Genomic DNA, 15600 nt, shown 5'->3' with positions numbered 1-15600 from the left:
ACTAGGTAACCGAGTCATATGAGTTTTATAGGGATAAAATTCCTCTCTCATCTGATGAAACTCCTTCATTTAATGACTCTACCAAGTTAGCAATTTTGCTTACGTGACACTCTATTTAATATGCATGACACTCTTATGAAACATGCATTAAGGACTGGCCTTATAAGGAACGACATTCTTGAACAATTCTAAGCCTCCTTGCACGTAATAAGGTCATCAGTTCAACTGTTCAAAGTTCAGACTACTCTCTACAGGCAGCCAGAGTTCGAACTTGAAACTAGGAGTAATAAACAACAAAATATTGCAGCAATTTGGTGAGCAAATAAAGATGAGATTCGCTACACCCACACCTCTGTCACTCCCCCAGGTGGTATATAATAAAGAAAAGAAGCTGCTGCTGGCTGCATTTATGCAGGCACACTGCTGCAGCGAACTTTTGGTGACTGGTTGGAAGGAGGTGTTGGTGGCCCGTGCAGCGGCGGACTGGCGGCAGGGAGAGCGATGAGCGCGGCGGCGGCGAGCTCGGTCACCAAGTTCATCAAGTGCGTCACGGTCGGCGATGGGGCCGTCGGGAAGACCTGCATGCTCATCTGCTACACCTGCAACAAGTTCCCGACGGTTGAGTGTTCCCATCCATTCACTTGCTCCTTACCGTCTTTGAGTTCGATTCTCTGCCCCCTTTGTTGTTACCAATGGCTGGATACTCTCTGCATTTCTTGTTCGGCTGGACACGATTGGGTTTCTGCTCCTTCTATCTATCTAACTCGGTTTTGAAGAAAATGAAGACAGATTCAGTACCAATCTTGATTAGAGAGGAGTGTGGTTATTCTATTGTGATGTTTGAACTTCCCTAAATCCTTTTGGTTTTTCTGTGTCTACTTTGACAGGATTATATCCCCACTGTATTTGACAACTTCAGCGCCAATGTCTCTGTGGATGGGAGCATTGTCAACTTGGGCCTCTGGGACACGGCAGGTGGGGTGGCGCAGATCAGATTACAGCAGATTCGAGAGGATTCAGCAATGCCTCCCAAGTGTTTCCATCTTTTTTTTCTGCTGGAAATGATTGATTTGCCTCCACCTTGGATGCAGGTCAGGAGGATTACAGCAGATTGAGGCCTCTCAGCTACAGGGGGGCTGATGTGTTCATCCTCTCCTTCTCCCTGGTCAGCAGGGCGAGCTATGAGAATGTCTTGAAGAAGGTAATGAGAATAGTTCCGGACGAAAATTATAAACTCAAACCAATTGGGGATCGGTACAACCGTGATTGAGAGTTCTTGACTCACTGGAATCCTGCAAAGTCCTTTAGGGGGAGAAAATTGCTATTATAGGACTCCCAAACATGCGCCTTTGTTAAAATATGATTTGTAACGCTGACATCGCTAAAACGACATTCTAAACGTTTGCACTTTGTTTTCTATGACATTTAGTGTATTAAATCTCTTTTCTCATCTAAATACATGTATTTCTCTTCTCGACTCTTTTATTCTTCTGTCATCTGGACGTTGGTTACGTGCGGGAATTTGATCGGTCGTTCTTCACTGGGCTGGCTGGCTGGGCAGCTACCGTGACTGACTTGCTGCCTGCCGTCGCCGCCTAGCTGGGCAATGCCTTGGCTGGTGCCGGTGCCTTGGCTGGGCATGGCATATATGAAGTGCACACGTTCATATATAGTAAAAATTAATAAACAATGAGACATATGCAACGAGGCACCAGGATCGTTGGTTCCATCGACACCAGGTGGAGGCTCTCCATCCATCATCGGCACCAGGCAGGGGAGCGGCGTGCGCCAGATTGGAAGGGAAGGAGGGGCGGCAGCTGGGTGGCCGGCGGCGTGGGCGCAGTCATACTCGTACTGGGAGATGAATCGATCGGTGGCTAGATGAAACACCGATGAAATTACCGTACGTAATCAACGTCCAAATGACATAAGGATAAAAGAGTCCAAAGAGAAGAGAAATACATGTATTTAGATAAGAAAAGAGATTTAATACACCAAATGTCATGGAAAACAAAGTGCAAACGTTTCGAATGTTGTTTTAGCGATGTCAATGTTAGGAATCCTATTTTAACAAAGCCACATGTTTGGGAGTCCTAGAATAGCAATTTTCTCCTTTAGGGGTGATGATTTGTTGCATTCGAGTATGTTATATTTCAACACAAATCAGTTATTTTTATTTCATTTTGCACTCTGGAAGTAATGTTAACACCTTAAACCCATAGCTGATGTCACCTTGGACTCATGGGATATGTTTTGGTTTCAATTGTTATTGCTCGAATTTTTCTGTATTCCTGAAGGAAGCATTTCAACAATAGATGACCATAGTTCACAACCCTATGAACTTGTTACATGGAAGTATCAGTTTAGGTTGTCATAAAATAATAGCTGAGTACTGATAATCAGCGTCCTTTTGTACAGTGGATGCCAGAGCTTCGCCGATTTTCACCTAGTGTTCCGGTAGTTCTTGTTGGAACCAAACTAGGTAAGGCTGATACCATTATGGCCTAAACCATCCAAACATAATAGTTATGTAATTATCCAGGTGAAGACAGATCTTCTCAGTTCAAACTTTCTGCCACTGCAGATCTCCGTGAAGACAGATCTTACCTTGCTGACCATTCTGCTGCTTCCATCATCTCTACCGAACAGGTAATATGACCACAGAATGTTACCATCAGTCAATAAATTTAGGCAATTTTTTCTTGAGAACAAAGGGCACCTGGACAGCAGTCACTGCAACTGATAACATTATTCTCTTATAACGCTAGGGAGAAGAGCTCAGAAAGCAGATAGGTGCTGTGGCATACATAGAATGCAGCTCAAAGACACAGAGGGTATGTTTCTGCTCATTTCAGTTTACACTTTACAGCCTGACAATATCTGGTTCTCCCTTGTGACATCCTCTACAAATAAACATACATTGTCAAGAACTTCAGGAAAGATTAATAGTGAGTTTTAATCATCTGAAAACAGAACATAAAGGCTGTGTTCGACACTGCAATTAAAGTAGTGCTGCAACCACCAAGGAGAAGAGAAGTTACCAGGAAGAAAATGAAGAAAAGTTCGAATCAGTCTGTGAGGTAAGCTGTGATCATGGACTCATCTCTATCAAAGTATTATCTTTCGCTTTACATAGAAATTTGCACGGTATGAATTAAATTTTGGTGGATCCATTGTGCTAATAACGTGGAGGATTTTTCATGAATATTCTATTGCTGGGTTGGTCAAGGACAGAATATTTAAAGCCAAACCCATGTGACTTCAGAATTTTAAATTAGGGCATAGTACATCTCATGTTTACAGTTTTGAATGTAGCATCACTGAGTCTCAAATTTACACCTAGACAATTGGGCATTCAATTAGTGTTAGGCATTTTGTCCTTGCCTGCATATAAAAATTTGGGAAAATTTGTGAGACAATCTACAGCAGGATTCAGGCACATCTTACCTTTCTGTTGTGATATGGACACTACAGGTTTTCTTTAAGAACTTGCACCAGACATTGTGCACAGTGAATTGTACCATTTAACTTATTTGAGCAATTCATGCGTTATCTTCAAACCAAATCGACGACGATTATTCAAATATGTCTTTAGAGAACAAGAATACTTGACATGTTTTGAAGTAGCTTATCATGTTATTGATATTGCAAGTTTCTTCACTAAGAGCTCTTGTCACTTCTCAAGTCCTGTTTGAAATCGCTGTCTTTTATAGTACTATATTATCTATGCAAATGCTCCTTATATACAACTTTACATACTAGATGAAACAAAAACAGAAGAAAAGGGTACAGAGTGGAGCAAAAAAAAAGTTACATTCACTAATTTTTCTGAGCTTTGTTTTAACCTATACAAAAAAAATGCAATCCTTTATATATATAGTCTGCTTTTGTATTTTACAGTCTTCATTTATTTTTTTTACCAATTATGTCTATAAGCATTTTACAAGAAAATGTACTTTATGTATACCAGGTGTGAATGCTTCATAAAAAAAGGGAAACTGTAGAAGGTAGAATTATCCAATAAAATTAGGGGCACTACGTTAAACATACTACCTCCCTCAAAATAAATCAATTCCTAGAACCATCCTAAGTCAAACTATCTTAAGTTTGACCAGCTTTATAGAGAAAAAGTAACAACATTTGTGACACCAAATAAGTATTATTATGAAAATATATTTCATGATGTATCTAGTGATACTAATGTGTCATAATATCGGTGCTCTTTCTATAAACTTAAAATAGTTTGACTTAGAACAACTCTAGAAGTTGATTTAATTTGAGACAGAGGGAGTACATAAATCACCCTGCATTTCTCTTAATACCATGGATCGAAAAAGGAAAATATTACGGTTCACCTCAAGTAAATGGCTATGTTCTAGGAGATCATCATTTATAAATCATGCTGTTATCACAAGGTGTTTCAATGTTTTAACACTTCTTGGATGATTGTGCAGAAGATACCTCTGTGGAAGTGCATGTTTCACATGATAAAGCACAGACTCTTCTGCAATTGTAGTACTGGATTTGCTAGATGGTGTCAGCTCTATGAATGAATAGTTCCCAAGGCAGCCACTGGGAACTTCTGGTTCTCTTCTACCTTCCAATAGAGAGCTCTTTTGCGTTCTCCAGCTGTGAAAAATGAAGGTTCTAGTTTCTACATTCCCTACGAGTTGTACCTCCATTAATATGAATGGTGGGCTATTTAGTAGTTTCAGCAAAGTGTGAAGTGACCCTTCTATGCATGTTTTGTTTCCAAAAACTGCTGTTGCTAAATGCCCATTAAATCGTTATGATCGCACTGGAAGAGAAGAAGTTAATGCAGACTATCAATATCACTTTTCACTGTTCATCATAAGAGATGCATGTCCTCACTTTACATTTACAAGATGTGCAACCAGCAGGCATTATTGTCACTGCTGAAGATTCTGAAAAATAGGTGTAAAGTTTGAAATGCAGCACGGACTGCTTTTGCCGAAGATGTCATATCTGATCCGTTTCAATCAGGTTGGAAATGGATGGCTGTTGTGTAATCGCACAAAGTTACTGAAGAATTATTTTTCTTATGTTGACATTATTGGTGTTTAGTTACTAGCATTTCTGGAACGTAGTTCAGCAACCATGTATTTGTATGCTGTAAATGGGTCCCGATAGGTTAAGCATCCGTTCACAGACCTTGATCAATGATCACAACTCTTAAGTATCACATTCAGTTCTGTACACTTGTTGAATCTTATCATGGCTTCAGGCATTGGACTCTTGCTCAAAGCACACAGAATCAAAACCAGGAACGATGGACATTGAAATGCTGTTCTTCAATCTATTCCATTAACAAATATATTTCTTGGATTTTTAGAACGATTAAGCCACATGGAAAAAGACTATGGCCGGCAGGAGAGGTTTTGAGAGATGATCTAATTATTTTAGAGTGCGGTGGATCTAGCCGAGCCATGCCCCTAAAGACCCAAGCTTAGTTCTATATAGCCAACAACATACAAAGGCATCAATTTCTGGTGGGGATTTGGAGAACTGCCAAAGACCCAAGCTCAGAACACTGTTCCATAAAAGCGACTGATGCTGATTTGTTGTGAGAGAAAAACACTATTAACTGTCTATAAAATTCTAGCTGATAAATAGGGCAAGGGCCCACAACATATCAAGACATCAATTTCTGATTGGGGGTCTTATTGGAGAACTACCGGAGATGCTGTAAAGCTAACAGATCAAAGCCCTTGTAAAAAACGGTACGAATATTTTCCGACCGTATTCGAGACCGAATTCGTAGGGATTTAGATCTGTTTGTATCCGAGCCCGAATATTCAATATCTGATACCGTATCCGTATCTGAATACTTAAATCATATATTTATGGTGTCGACATCTAATCCTATCTTATCCGACATGGTTGACATTATCCGTATTCGAATCCGAATCCAACCAGAAATATGAAAAAAAAATATAATATTAATGATATCCGTCCGTATCCGATCCGTTTTCATCCCTACTTGTAACTAAGGTTACTCTAGGAATGCTTTCATTTGTAGACAAATCTGAAATGCCAGAAATGCATATATTTGAGGATGAAGATAGTGTATTGTTAAAGACCGTGGTTTTCTGGAGTTCTAGTTGCTCTATTATTACATGAATCGAGCGCCACTAACTTTGATTATAAGAATGCTATCAGGGATAATTGACTAGTTTGCAAACCTAGGTTCCAAGTAGGAAATTACAGGGAAATAACACAACAGACTTGACAAGAACAAACAATATTAGTGGTGCCATTCTCTAGCATCAAACTTAACGAGTTAGTGATAAAAAGATATACAAGTCTAGATACGGTTACGTCACAACTTTCTCTAACAACATGCCTTATACATGTGTTCCATTCATAGTTTTAAATATCCCGCTATAGCTGCCGCTATAGCCCGCTATAGCCTTTTGAGGCAGAGTGCCGCTATTTGTGTTCATGTACAATTTAGCCGCTATATTCCGCATAGCCCGATTTAGCTCCGCTATTAGCTGTTTTAGACATGAACCGCTAAATGTCTTAGCCCGCTATTTAAAACACTTCCATTACATCCTGGAAACTTAGCTTTTCTTTGGCATTGCAGCAATTTTTGTATACATTTTGCCATCGATGTTCCATTACATCATGCAAACTTAGCTTTTCTTTGGCATTGCAGCAAGTTTTGTATACATTTTTGCCATCGATTGAAAGCCTCTGATGTCACCGGATCGTAGAAGATTGCCTACAATGGTGACATAAAATGAAAGTGTAAGAGGCCAGCACAGGATTTTTAGAAGATTCAGATTCAAACTGACATAAGAAAATTAGATCAAAAGAGATACACCTATCTACCATCCAGAGTAAATTGCCCAGGTCGCTTGGGTTACTCCACGAATCAATCCATTTGGAAATGAGATATTTATCATATTGTCCTTACACATTCTTAAGTCAAGATGGGCCAGAAACATCAAAGGCTATCTATGTTTCAATAATCACAAGTCATCTTAACAGTGGTTGTTTAGGTAAACACTATTAGATGAAACTGGTTCTGTTTAATGCAAAAATTAGAGAGCTTGGCTTCAAAGGAAAAAAAATGCAACCCCTAAAGAATTTCAGTGAAAAAATGAATGTGTAGATGAAAATTGTGAACCAGTTCATGAAGGCAATGGAGCTGATATCGCTTGACTCATGTTGACAAAGTTATTGGTGCAACTCAACAGTCTACAGGGTCATTAACTTGAGAGCTGCTGCTGCTCGAGCTGCTATCTCTATGACTCTGTCAGACAAACATATGCTAGGAAAAGAAAACGTCCAAGGAAGATAGCTGCTGCTCAAGATACAGCTGAAGAAGACAAAATTGATAATGATGAGAGAGATGAAGCACAAGGGCAGCAATCTCTATTCGCTTGAGCTTATCTACCGAATCTGCCAGCCATTCAGCAGTGTTTTTCTCTCACAACAAATCAGCAAACAGTACTTTCAGCCATGGCCAAAAGTAGGAATGGATGAGGATGAAGATTCTAGTGCACCTGCAACAATAGCAGCAACTAGAGATGGCAGGGCATTTCAACTGAATGCTGATTTGCTTAATTTAATTGGCTGGCTGCTTCTGTGAATTGTTGATATCTATTCAGCAACTAAAATTGTGTTGCCTGTGTTGTACTGTGCTCAACTTGTTTGGTTAATTGTTTTTTTCCTTGAATATGCAGGAGAGCTGGTATCAATATATTAATAAGGGTTTTAGAACCCATACACACCACACAAACACCACATATACAGAACCCACACAATAAGTAGCTCGCCAATGACTATAAACAGCAAACAACCTCGACCATCAAAACTATTACTGGACCCAAGGGCGAGGAGATGTGTTTGGTTAAGTGTTATGTATGCTGGCTGCTGCGATAGCATGTTTGCTGATTCAATCCACATCCAAATGAAAGGAGTCCATGGAATATCCAAATACGAGAATTCCGAATTCGCGTTCAATTTAAAATGAAGAAAATCCAATCCAATAACTGCAAAATCCAAAACCCAACAAGTGTCCAATTATCGAAGGCTTCTAAGGTTCACCATGCTGCTGGACGCCTCTGGGTGATTCCAGTTGCTACGGGTGGCTGGGCGGAGCTGCGGATTGAGATTGCAGCGATTCAGAGGGCTAGGTTGTGGCTCAAGCTCATCGCTGTGGAATCTGACACAAGCTTTGCCTGCGGCAGCCACCGGCATCACTGATACACCTGCTGATCATCCAACACAGCCTCCATGGCATCATATGAAACCAAGGACGGAAAGACCTCATCGATTTTGCTTTGTGCCACCACGCTGTCATGGTCTCTGGATGACGCCCTGCGAGGGGAGGAGACCCAGGTGGACCCGGCACTGCCCGACCTCACCACCATGCTGTGCGCTGCAGGGGACAGCAAGTGCTGGCACAAGCACAGTACCTTCCTGGCCCTGACATGACAGCATCTTCCAGCCCAACATCAGCCTCACCATGTCGACACACCCAGCCACCCTCTTCCCTCTTCTGCATCCTCAGGAGGTAGGGGCAGCAACTCATCCATAACAAGCTGATTTTCCACTACACCGACCAGGAGCTCGTCGACGTCCTGGAAAGCTCGGAGGCGTCACTCTAGCCTCAAGGATGGCCAGCACATGGTGTTTAATGCTGGGTGATCCATGGATGTTTGGATTTGCATGTAGGATATCCAAGAATCCATGTTTTTTTTTACTTCATATCCACATATATCCAAGTCCAGGATATATCCGGCCAACTGAAATCCAGGAAGGAAAAATCCAATTGGAGTCTGGACATTCTGAGTCCAATTCCATGTCTAGCTCTACTGCTTCTGCTCTAGCTACTCTGTTATTTATTTATTTATTTCACAGCTACTTAAGTTCTTTGTTATTGCAGCAGCAAATCAGTAAGAATATGGAGTCTAGAACTGGGATCTTGAGTTCTGGACACTTCAGAAGTCAAACCTAACAAGTGACCAACTGACCATCCATGCTGTGTAGGGATGCAAGTGGACTAGCCCGCGAACCCACATATCAGCTTAATTTTATGGGTTACTCATGGCAACCCACAAAATTAAGCCTATATACGAGTTCATGGGCTAACCCACTTACACCCCTAGTCTTAATTCTTGCTTTATATAGCCTTTATACAACATACTGTATAGTATTTGGTCCTGGTACATGCAGGATGACATGGTCGACTAATCATCTTATCGGTGCCGTGGCGACTCGGGGACCAGCTTCAGCTAAGCCAGGCACTTCTTTTCAGTGCCATGAATTTTGGTTTGTGACAGATCTCATGCACATGTTTTTCAACATTTTTAGCCATGCCCTGATTTGTAACATCAATACCAAAGTTCCTACCTAACCTCAAGTTCAAACTTTATAGTGAAAGGGGTTCTATTATTTAAAGAAACTGCCCACTTTAGGGAAAAAAAACATAATAATAAAGTTGTTGATAGGCAAATTGTATGTTTAATAATTATGTCAAAAGACAAATTATAATAATAAAGTTGTTGAAAGGTAAATATCGATGTTAGTAATAAAACTGAATAAAATGATTAGCTTCATCAGCGTGTATTACAACAAACGTATATGTACATGCAAGACTCAAAAAGTAGATGGAACCGAATTACCTGAGTCACAGTTAAGTGGACTGTCTGGCTCTGGATGAGCCATCAATGCAATTATAGCCCTACAAACAGATTGGAGGGTCCATGCAGGGCTCCATGCATTCTTCAAGATATCCAAGCAAATTTCACCAGTCTAGATGAATAAATCATAACAAATATAACATATTATTATTAAAATTATCATTATTTGCATTCAATCAATATGTTACCAATCACAAAAATGTGAACAGCACAGAGCAACTTGGGAACAGCAAAATGGAATGTACTTCACAACTAAGTGCATTTTTTTGGCACTTTAGAAAATAACCTTGAAATGCACGTTTGGGTGGAAAATTTTGGTCAGAAATCGAACTTGGGGAGGTAGTAGAGGATATTGCTCCGGGATAGCAAAGGCAAGCTGGAAGACACCACCTTCATAAGGAGTCTCTGAGGGTCCCTAATAACAAAAGAGAGAGTTGATAGAAAATAATTTAAACAGTTCCTTCATCAGGTTGTGTTGATGTCACCAAAAACTATACCTTGATGAGAGCAGTCCATTTGAATATGTTTGAATCATCACAAATCAACTGGATATCAGGATCAGCTGATTTCTCTCTCTGTACCTCCTTATACTCTTTGAAAAGCCTAGCCCTAGAAGCCTATTAACATATTATTGTCATAGTCAAAGCTGAGTGTTAGAGATTGGCACCATTTGCTATTTCTAAAAACAAGAACTCCAATTCAATAAAGAAAATGCAGAACAAGATTGCAAAACAATGCAATTATATGTAAATATGCTACTATGTTACTTTATTCATCCTACGCTACTAACAAGTGCCTTTGAGATCATTAAATGATAGCACCAAATTTCAAGATAAGGATGTAACAGCATGAAGTAATAATCAATGTTCAAGAAAAAGATGGATTTTGAAATGACATAACTAATCTATCACATCCATAGAAAACAATTATAGCACTATATTTTCAGAGGGCAAAACTTTGAAATCAACAGTGGAATACATACATCTTTGAACATTATATGACGAATTATTCAGTATTTCCAAAACGAAGTTTCAAGACTGTAGAGAACACATTACTAGATGGAGAACAAGATGAGGTAAGATGGTTGCCTTATACAGGGTTTCCATCCCTTTTTCTCTCTGTTTAATATAAAGATATGCAGCTCTCCTGCATGTCTGAGGAAAAAAGAAAGATGGACAGCAAACAAAAGTAATTAACTAATTGTAATCTTGTGTCATGCTTAGATAAAATATTTGTTCAGTGCACCACAGGAAAATCTATTATTTATCAATACTAGCTTTTAAATATATGCAGCAGACCTCTGATATTTTGGTGTGTGCAATCAAAGGTTTTCCATGTACCTATTTGGGTTTGCTGCTGACCTTGAGAAAGCCAACTAAGGAGGTGTTCCAGCCCTTCATTGACACTGTCACGGACCAGCTTCCAGGTTGGAAAGCTTCACTAATGAATAGAGCAGGCCGTTTGGTTTTAACACGAGTGGTCCTGACCAATGTTTTCAAGTCGTCTAATTAATCATCCTGGTCGGTCCCAGGTAGATCAGGGGTACTGTCGACCTGTACAAGTCCGCCCGATAATCGTTATTAATCGTCCTGCTCGGTCCCAGGTCGACCAGGTTCGACCGGATGACCTGAAAACACTGGTCCTGACAGCCACTGTAATTTACCTTCTGATTGCGGTGGATCTCCCCAAATGGGTTATCAGAGCCATTGACAAGAACCGGAGGGGATTTTTATGGAGAGGACAGGAAAAGGCTAATGGAGGAAATTGCCTGGTACTCTGGGAAAAGGTTCAGAGGCCTTTGATATGGAGCTCTGGGCATTCACAATCTGGAATATTTTGGTTGGGCTCTTCTGATCCGCTGGCTTTGGGCACAGAAAACAAATCCATCAAGACCTTGGGCTGGTCTCACCATTCAGGTACCACAAAAAGCTCAAGCCTTGTTTCATATGGCGGTTGATGCAATAGTTGGAAACGGGGAAACAATTTTATTTTGGTCAGATCGCTGGATAAATGGCAACACTATGGCAGAAATAGCTCCCAACCTTTATAAAGCTGTCCCCAAAAGGGTGGTGAGATCAAGGACAGTAGCACAAGCTCTAAATAATAGGGTCTGGGCGTCTGACATAAATGGGGCTCTCACTGTCCCAGTTCTGATGGACTGTTTTAGGATTTGGGACTTTTTGGATAGAGTGGCCTTGCAGCAGGAAGTTTAGGATCATTCCCGTTGAAAGTTGACCCAAACTGGTACATATAGCAGCAAGTCCGCTTATGAGGCCTTCTTTGTTGGTTCCATAAAATTTCCAGCATGGCGAAGAATCTGGCGGAGCTGGGCACCTCTACGCTGCAAATTCTTCATTTGGTTGGCTTTGAAAGGAAGGATCTGGACAGCGGATTGCCTGGCCAAGCGTGGGCTGCAACACCCAGATGCCTGTCTTCTGTGTGACCAGGCACAGGAAACAGCCCAGCACCTTCTATCATGTGTGTTCACTCGTCAGATTTGGTTCTTTATTTTCCAATATCTGAACCTGGTCATCGACTTGCCCACGGCTGAATCCTCTAGTTTCTCGGCCTGGTGGTGCAACACCATCCGGGCAGTGCCAAAAGATATGCAGAAAGGTTTGAACTCTCTCATCATACTTGTGGCCTGGGAGGTTTGGAAGCACCGCCTGCGTGTTTGAAGGAGCACGTCCAAGCATCCAGATACTACTCCAAACAGTGGCAAATGAGAGGTCCTTGTGGTGTATGGCTGGGGCCTCAAAGCTCCAGGAGCTCCTCACTAGGTCGCTGGTGCTGGGCACTTAGGCGCCATGGCTACCAGTCAAGTCTGCGTTTTTTTTGTTGGCAATTTTTTGTTTTCTGTTTTGGTGGGTGTGTTGGTGTGTGAGGATTGGGGGGTCTCCCCTAATCTTTTGTATGTGTTCACTTCTTTCTTAATGAAATGATGCACAGCTCTCCTACGTAGTTCGAGAAAAAAAGCTTTTAAATATGATAACCAAAAGTTACACTCGCTATGGAAATGAAACAGGCAAAACAGAGTTGGTAACGGACAATGGCAACAGACCTGCATATTTCTTCTTCTTGGACAACAACAAACTTGATATCCCAAAGACGCTTAGCGAAAACTGCAATTAACTGCACTGATTAAGTCAGAACTTGATACAAAGTCTTGAATGTGCCCAATAGTTGCTAAAGGAATAGAAAAGGCATAAGTCGATGGTGTGGTCAGGTTAAATGAAGAAAAAACAAACAGGAAAATATGTGAATAGTGAAAGCAATTGCCTGTTTTATCTATCAATTTCCATAAGGGAAAGGTACTCTCATTGAAACCTTTTTTGTCCTTCCTGGCAGTGGATGGTACGAAAAGTACAAATAATAAATATAAACAAGATTTCAAATGTAGTTTCCATGTCTTTTTATGCAAACAATGAATTTCTTATAGCTTATGCATTCCAGAAAACCTTAGATAACTACAAACCAGTAATGTTTGACAAAGTCCTAATACGTTGTCCTAAAATATATATCTGAGCGATGCCCCTCATTAAAGAAGTAGTCCACCAAGGGTCTGGTTGGGTGGGATATGCTCCATCCTAGCCAAGTGAATCCATATAATCCCAGAAACAAGCCTGTTTGGTTGTCTGTTAAGGGATGGCCCAATGGATGTGTTCAAAAGTGGATGCTATGTATATCATGCTGGCCCACACGTCATCCTCAGGCAAAGAGTCTATATCCGCCCATACAGGTAACCAAACATCTCCACATGGTTATTGCATGCACAGATGCAGGGTTGCTGCATCTGCCCAAGCAGCCAACCAAACACTACTTTCAGGTCACTGCATGCACTCAACATGCTTACACTCAGCCAGAATACAGTCACAGGAAAGCAACCGAACACACCCCAATTGATTGGCACAATTTCCAAAGGCCACTTTGATTAAAACAGGCCTTAAATGGATGGTACGAATCAGATTGCACAAGTTACTAAAAAAGAGATTAGGGCCAATAGTTTTTCCCCCAAAACAACCTCCCGTTAGGCTAGAAGTCTGTACGTTTTGAGACAAATTTTAAATGCTAAAACCTTATATTACAGGATGGAGAATATTATTTAAGCAGATGAACAACCTACGGATCAGCTTACAACAAAGATTAGTAAACATCAAGTTCCATTCATCAAACAATTGTAGAAATGTTCCTTCCCATGAATATTATTAGAAATAAACAAAACTTAATATTCAATTTAGTTTGGGAGTTGGAACTGCCCAATGGAAATTAATTTTATATCATGATTAAATTTCAACTAAAGCATTGAAAAAATGAACATTTCTATTGAAGGTGGAATGTAGACATATTAGAGCACTAACCATGCTTCAGCTTGTGATCAATCCTGAGTTCATAAGATACTGATCGAAAAATAAACACATACTAAAAATGTGCATCCAAAATATCATTAACTAATTCTTGTCAAAAAGTACAACCAAAAAGATCATTAACTGATCCCTTATCAACACTCCTGTATGATCAGAAAAAAGGAAGGGATTGTTACTTTGCTGCGTCATCTGGCTTGTGTTCTTCATGGCAGCACTCAGATTACCAAATTCTATATTTACATAAAAAGATATCTTTCTTTTTTTAGTTTTCTTAATCTTCTTATTCTTATCTATTCATTTCCAATATGCGGTTCCTTAGGAAGGACTACAAGAGATATTTTGGATACAGGAAAAGTGATTGCAGAAGTTACAAACTTACAATTGAGTTTGTTTCAGTAAGTAGTGAATGCTGAGAAACATTTCATTTGTGCTAGGTGTCTTTGCGACGGTTACACATGGAAACAAGACATCGTCCAAAGTTAATCTTTCATAAAAGTGTACGAGTAACCATGTGTTCCTAATCTACCATCTCAGACGGGAGCGTACCCAGCAAAGGACATGGATGTACACACGTACACCAGAGAATTTTTTGCACAAGAACGAAATCAGGAGGCATAAATACATGTATACACTTACAATTAGATCAGATCCGAATATAAAGAGCCAAAATAGGTAGATTGAGGCATAATAATACATGTATACACTTAAAATTAGATCAGATCCGAATATTAATAGCCAAAATAGGTAGATTAGGTTAAGCTTGGGGGTGCTCCGTTTCGCGCAGAAGGCAGGGAATACAAGGGGGCAAGCATACCTGGTGGGTGCTTGGAGAAGGGCCTGATGAAGACGTGGGAACCTGGCGTAGAGCGGTAGCCGAGTCGTCGCGGAGAGAGAGCGAACGAGAGAACACGCGGGCAAACGGCGGCCGAGGGGGAGAGCGCGCGCCCGCAGTGCCGCACGGTGCCACCGGGCCTTCTCCTGGGACACGGGGGTGATGGGGGCCGTTCCTTTTTTTTCAAACTTTTTTTTTTTGCAATTTCTTTATTTCTCCTTTCTTTCAGTTTTTATTTCGACAATGACCAGTGGAACATTAATCAGTGAAATCATAATAATATTTATTGGATCATATTTTTATTATTTAAGATGGAACCTTATTTTCCGGAAGCTTCAAACATTTCTCTCTTTGAACTACATTTTTCCTTTGAACCTGAAACAATATTCGAGAAGGTAGAATATTTTTCTTTTGAACTAGAACGTTTTTCTTTTGAATATGCAACAATTTTCTCATTGTTGATGTTTCAACGACAGATTGATTATGAGGCGATACGTGTGTAATTTAGCTAGATAGTGACATCAGGATATAAAATTTAGACATGTTTGGACAATCCTACGTGTCAAAGTAAAATGCCCTACCTCCGGTCTATGTGGATTGTAGTGCTTATTTTATATATGTGAGATGGATGTTGCTTGTTCTTGCTTGTAGAATGGGTGACCTCGTGGCTATGTTGATCAATGATCATTAAAACAAACTAAGATTTCCTGAATAAAAACTAGCCACTGCT

General features: G+C 40.4%; 2 protein-coding genes across 8 annotated transcripts; one reads left to right on the top strand and one right to left on the bottom strand.

The window, feature by feature from the left end:
* On the top strand, positions 300-5203 carry LOC8058272 (rac-like GTP-binding protein 1). 2 transcript variants are annotated; one of them, XM_002440778.2, is made up of 9 exons: positions 300-314; positions 416-618; positions 888-975; positions 1092-1201; positions 2419-2482; positions 2585-2649; positions 2769-2834; positions 2974-3080; positions 4455-5203. In XM_002440778.2, the coding sequence occupies exons 2-9, from the start codon at positions 502-504 to the stop codon at positions 4486-4488; spliced, it is 651 nt and encodes a 216-aa protein (XP_002440823.1). In that variant the 5' UTR covers positions 300-314; positions 416-501; the 3' UTR covers positions 4489-5203. The 2 variants fall into 2 exon arrangements, with proteins under 2 accessions (XP_002440823.1, XP_021303053.1); XM_021447378.1 differs by lacking the exon at positions 300-314 and having other exon boundaries at positions 4458-5203.
* Positions 6255-15031, bottom strand: LOC8058271 (protein PEROXIN-4). Of its 6 annotated transcripts, none has more exons than XM_021447379.1 (7): positions 14853-15031; positions 12736-12806; positions 10763-10828; positions 10172-10291; positions 9961-10089; positions 9657-9786; positions 6255-6745 (listed from the first exon to the last, which is right to left on the bottom strand). In XM_021447379.1, the coding sequence occupies exons 2-7, from the start codon at positions 12739-12741 to the stop codon at positions 6657-6659; spliced, it is 540 nt and encodes a 179-aa protein (XP_021303054.1). In that variant the 5' UTR covers positions 12742-12806; positions 14853-15031; the 3' UTR covers positions 6255-6656. The 6 variants fall into 6 exon arrangements, with proteins under 6 accessions (XP_021303054.1, XP_021303056.1, XP_021303055.1 ...); XM_021447381.1 differs by having other exon boundaries at positions 12736-12796; XM_021447380.1 differs by lacking the exon at positions 14853-15031 and adding an exon at positions 14033-14830.

Source organism: Sorghum bicolor, chromosome 9 (genome assembly GCF_000003195.3).
Source record: "Sorghum bicolor cultivar BTx623 chromosome 9, Sorghum_bicolor_NCBIv3, whole genome shotgun sequence".
Classification (NCBI taxonomy): domain Eukaryota; kingdom Viridiplantae; phylum Streptophyta; class Magnoliopsida; order Poales; family Poaceae; genus Sorghum; species Sorghum bicolor.
This window is presented reverse-complemented; position numbering and strand designations above follow the sequence as displayed.

Excerpts from the sequence above, each read along its gene's own strand:
- LOC8058272 (XM_002440778.2), top strand. The coding sequence starts at position 502 with ATGAGCGCGGCGGCGGCGAGCTCGGTCACCAAGTTCATCAAGTGCGTC. Across the intron at positions 2,483-2,584 it reads TCTTGTTGGAACCAAACTAG|ATCTCCGTGAAGACAGATCT; the intron begins GTAAGGCTGATA and ends CTGCCACTGCAG. Across the intron at positions 2,835-2,973 it reads GCAGCTCAAAGACACAGAGG|AACATAAAGGCTGTGTTCGA; the intron begins GTATGTTTCTGC and ends ATCTGAAAACAG.
- LOC8058271 (XM_021447379.1), bottom strand. Across the intron at positions 10,090-10,171 it reads AATGGACTGCTCTCATCAAG|GGACCCTCAGAGACTCCTTA; the intron begins GTATAGTTTTTG and ends TTTTGTTATTAG. Across the intron at positions 6,746-9,656 it reads TCCACTTAACTGTGACTCAG|GCAATCTTCTACGATCCGGT; the intron begins GTAATTCGGTTC and ends TCACCATTGTAG.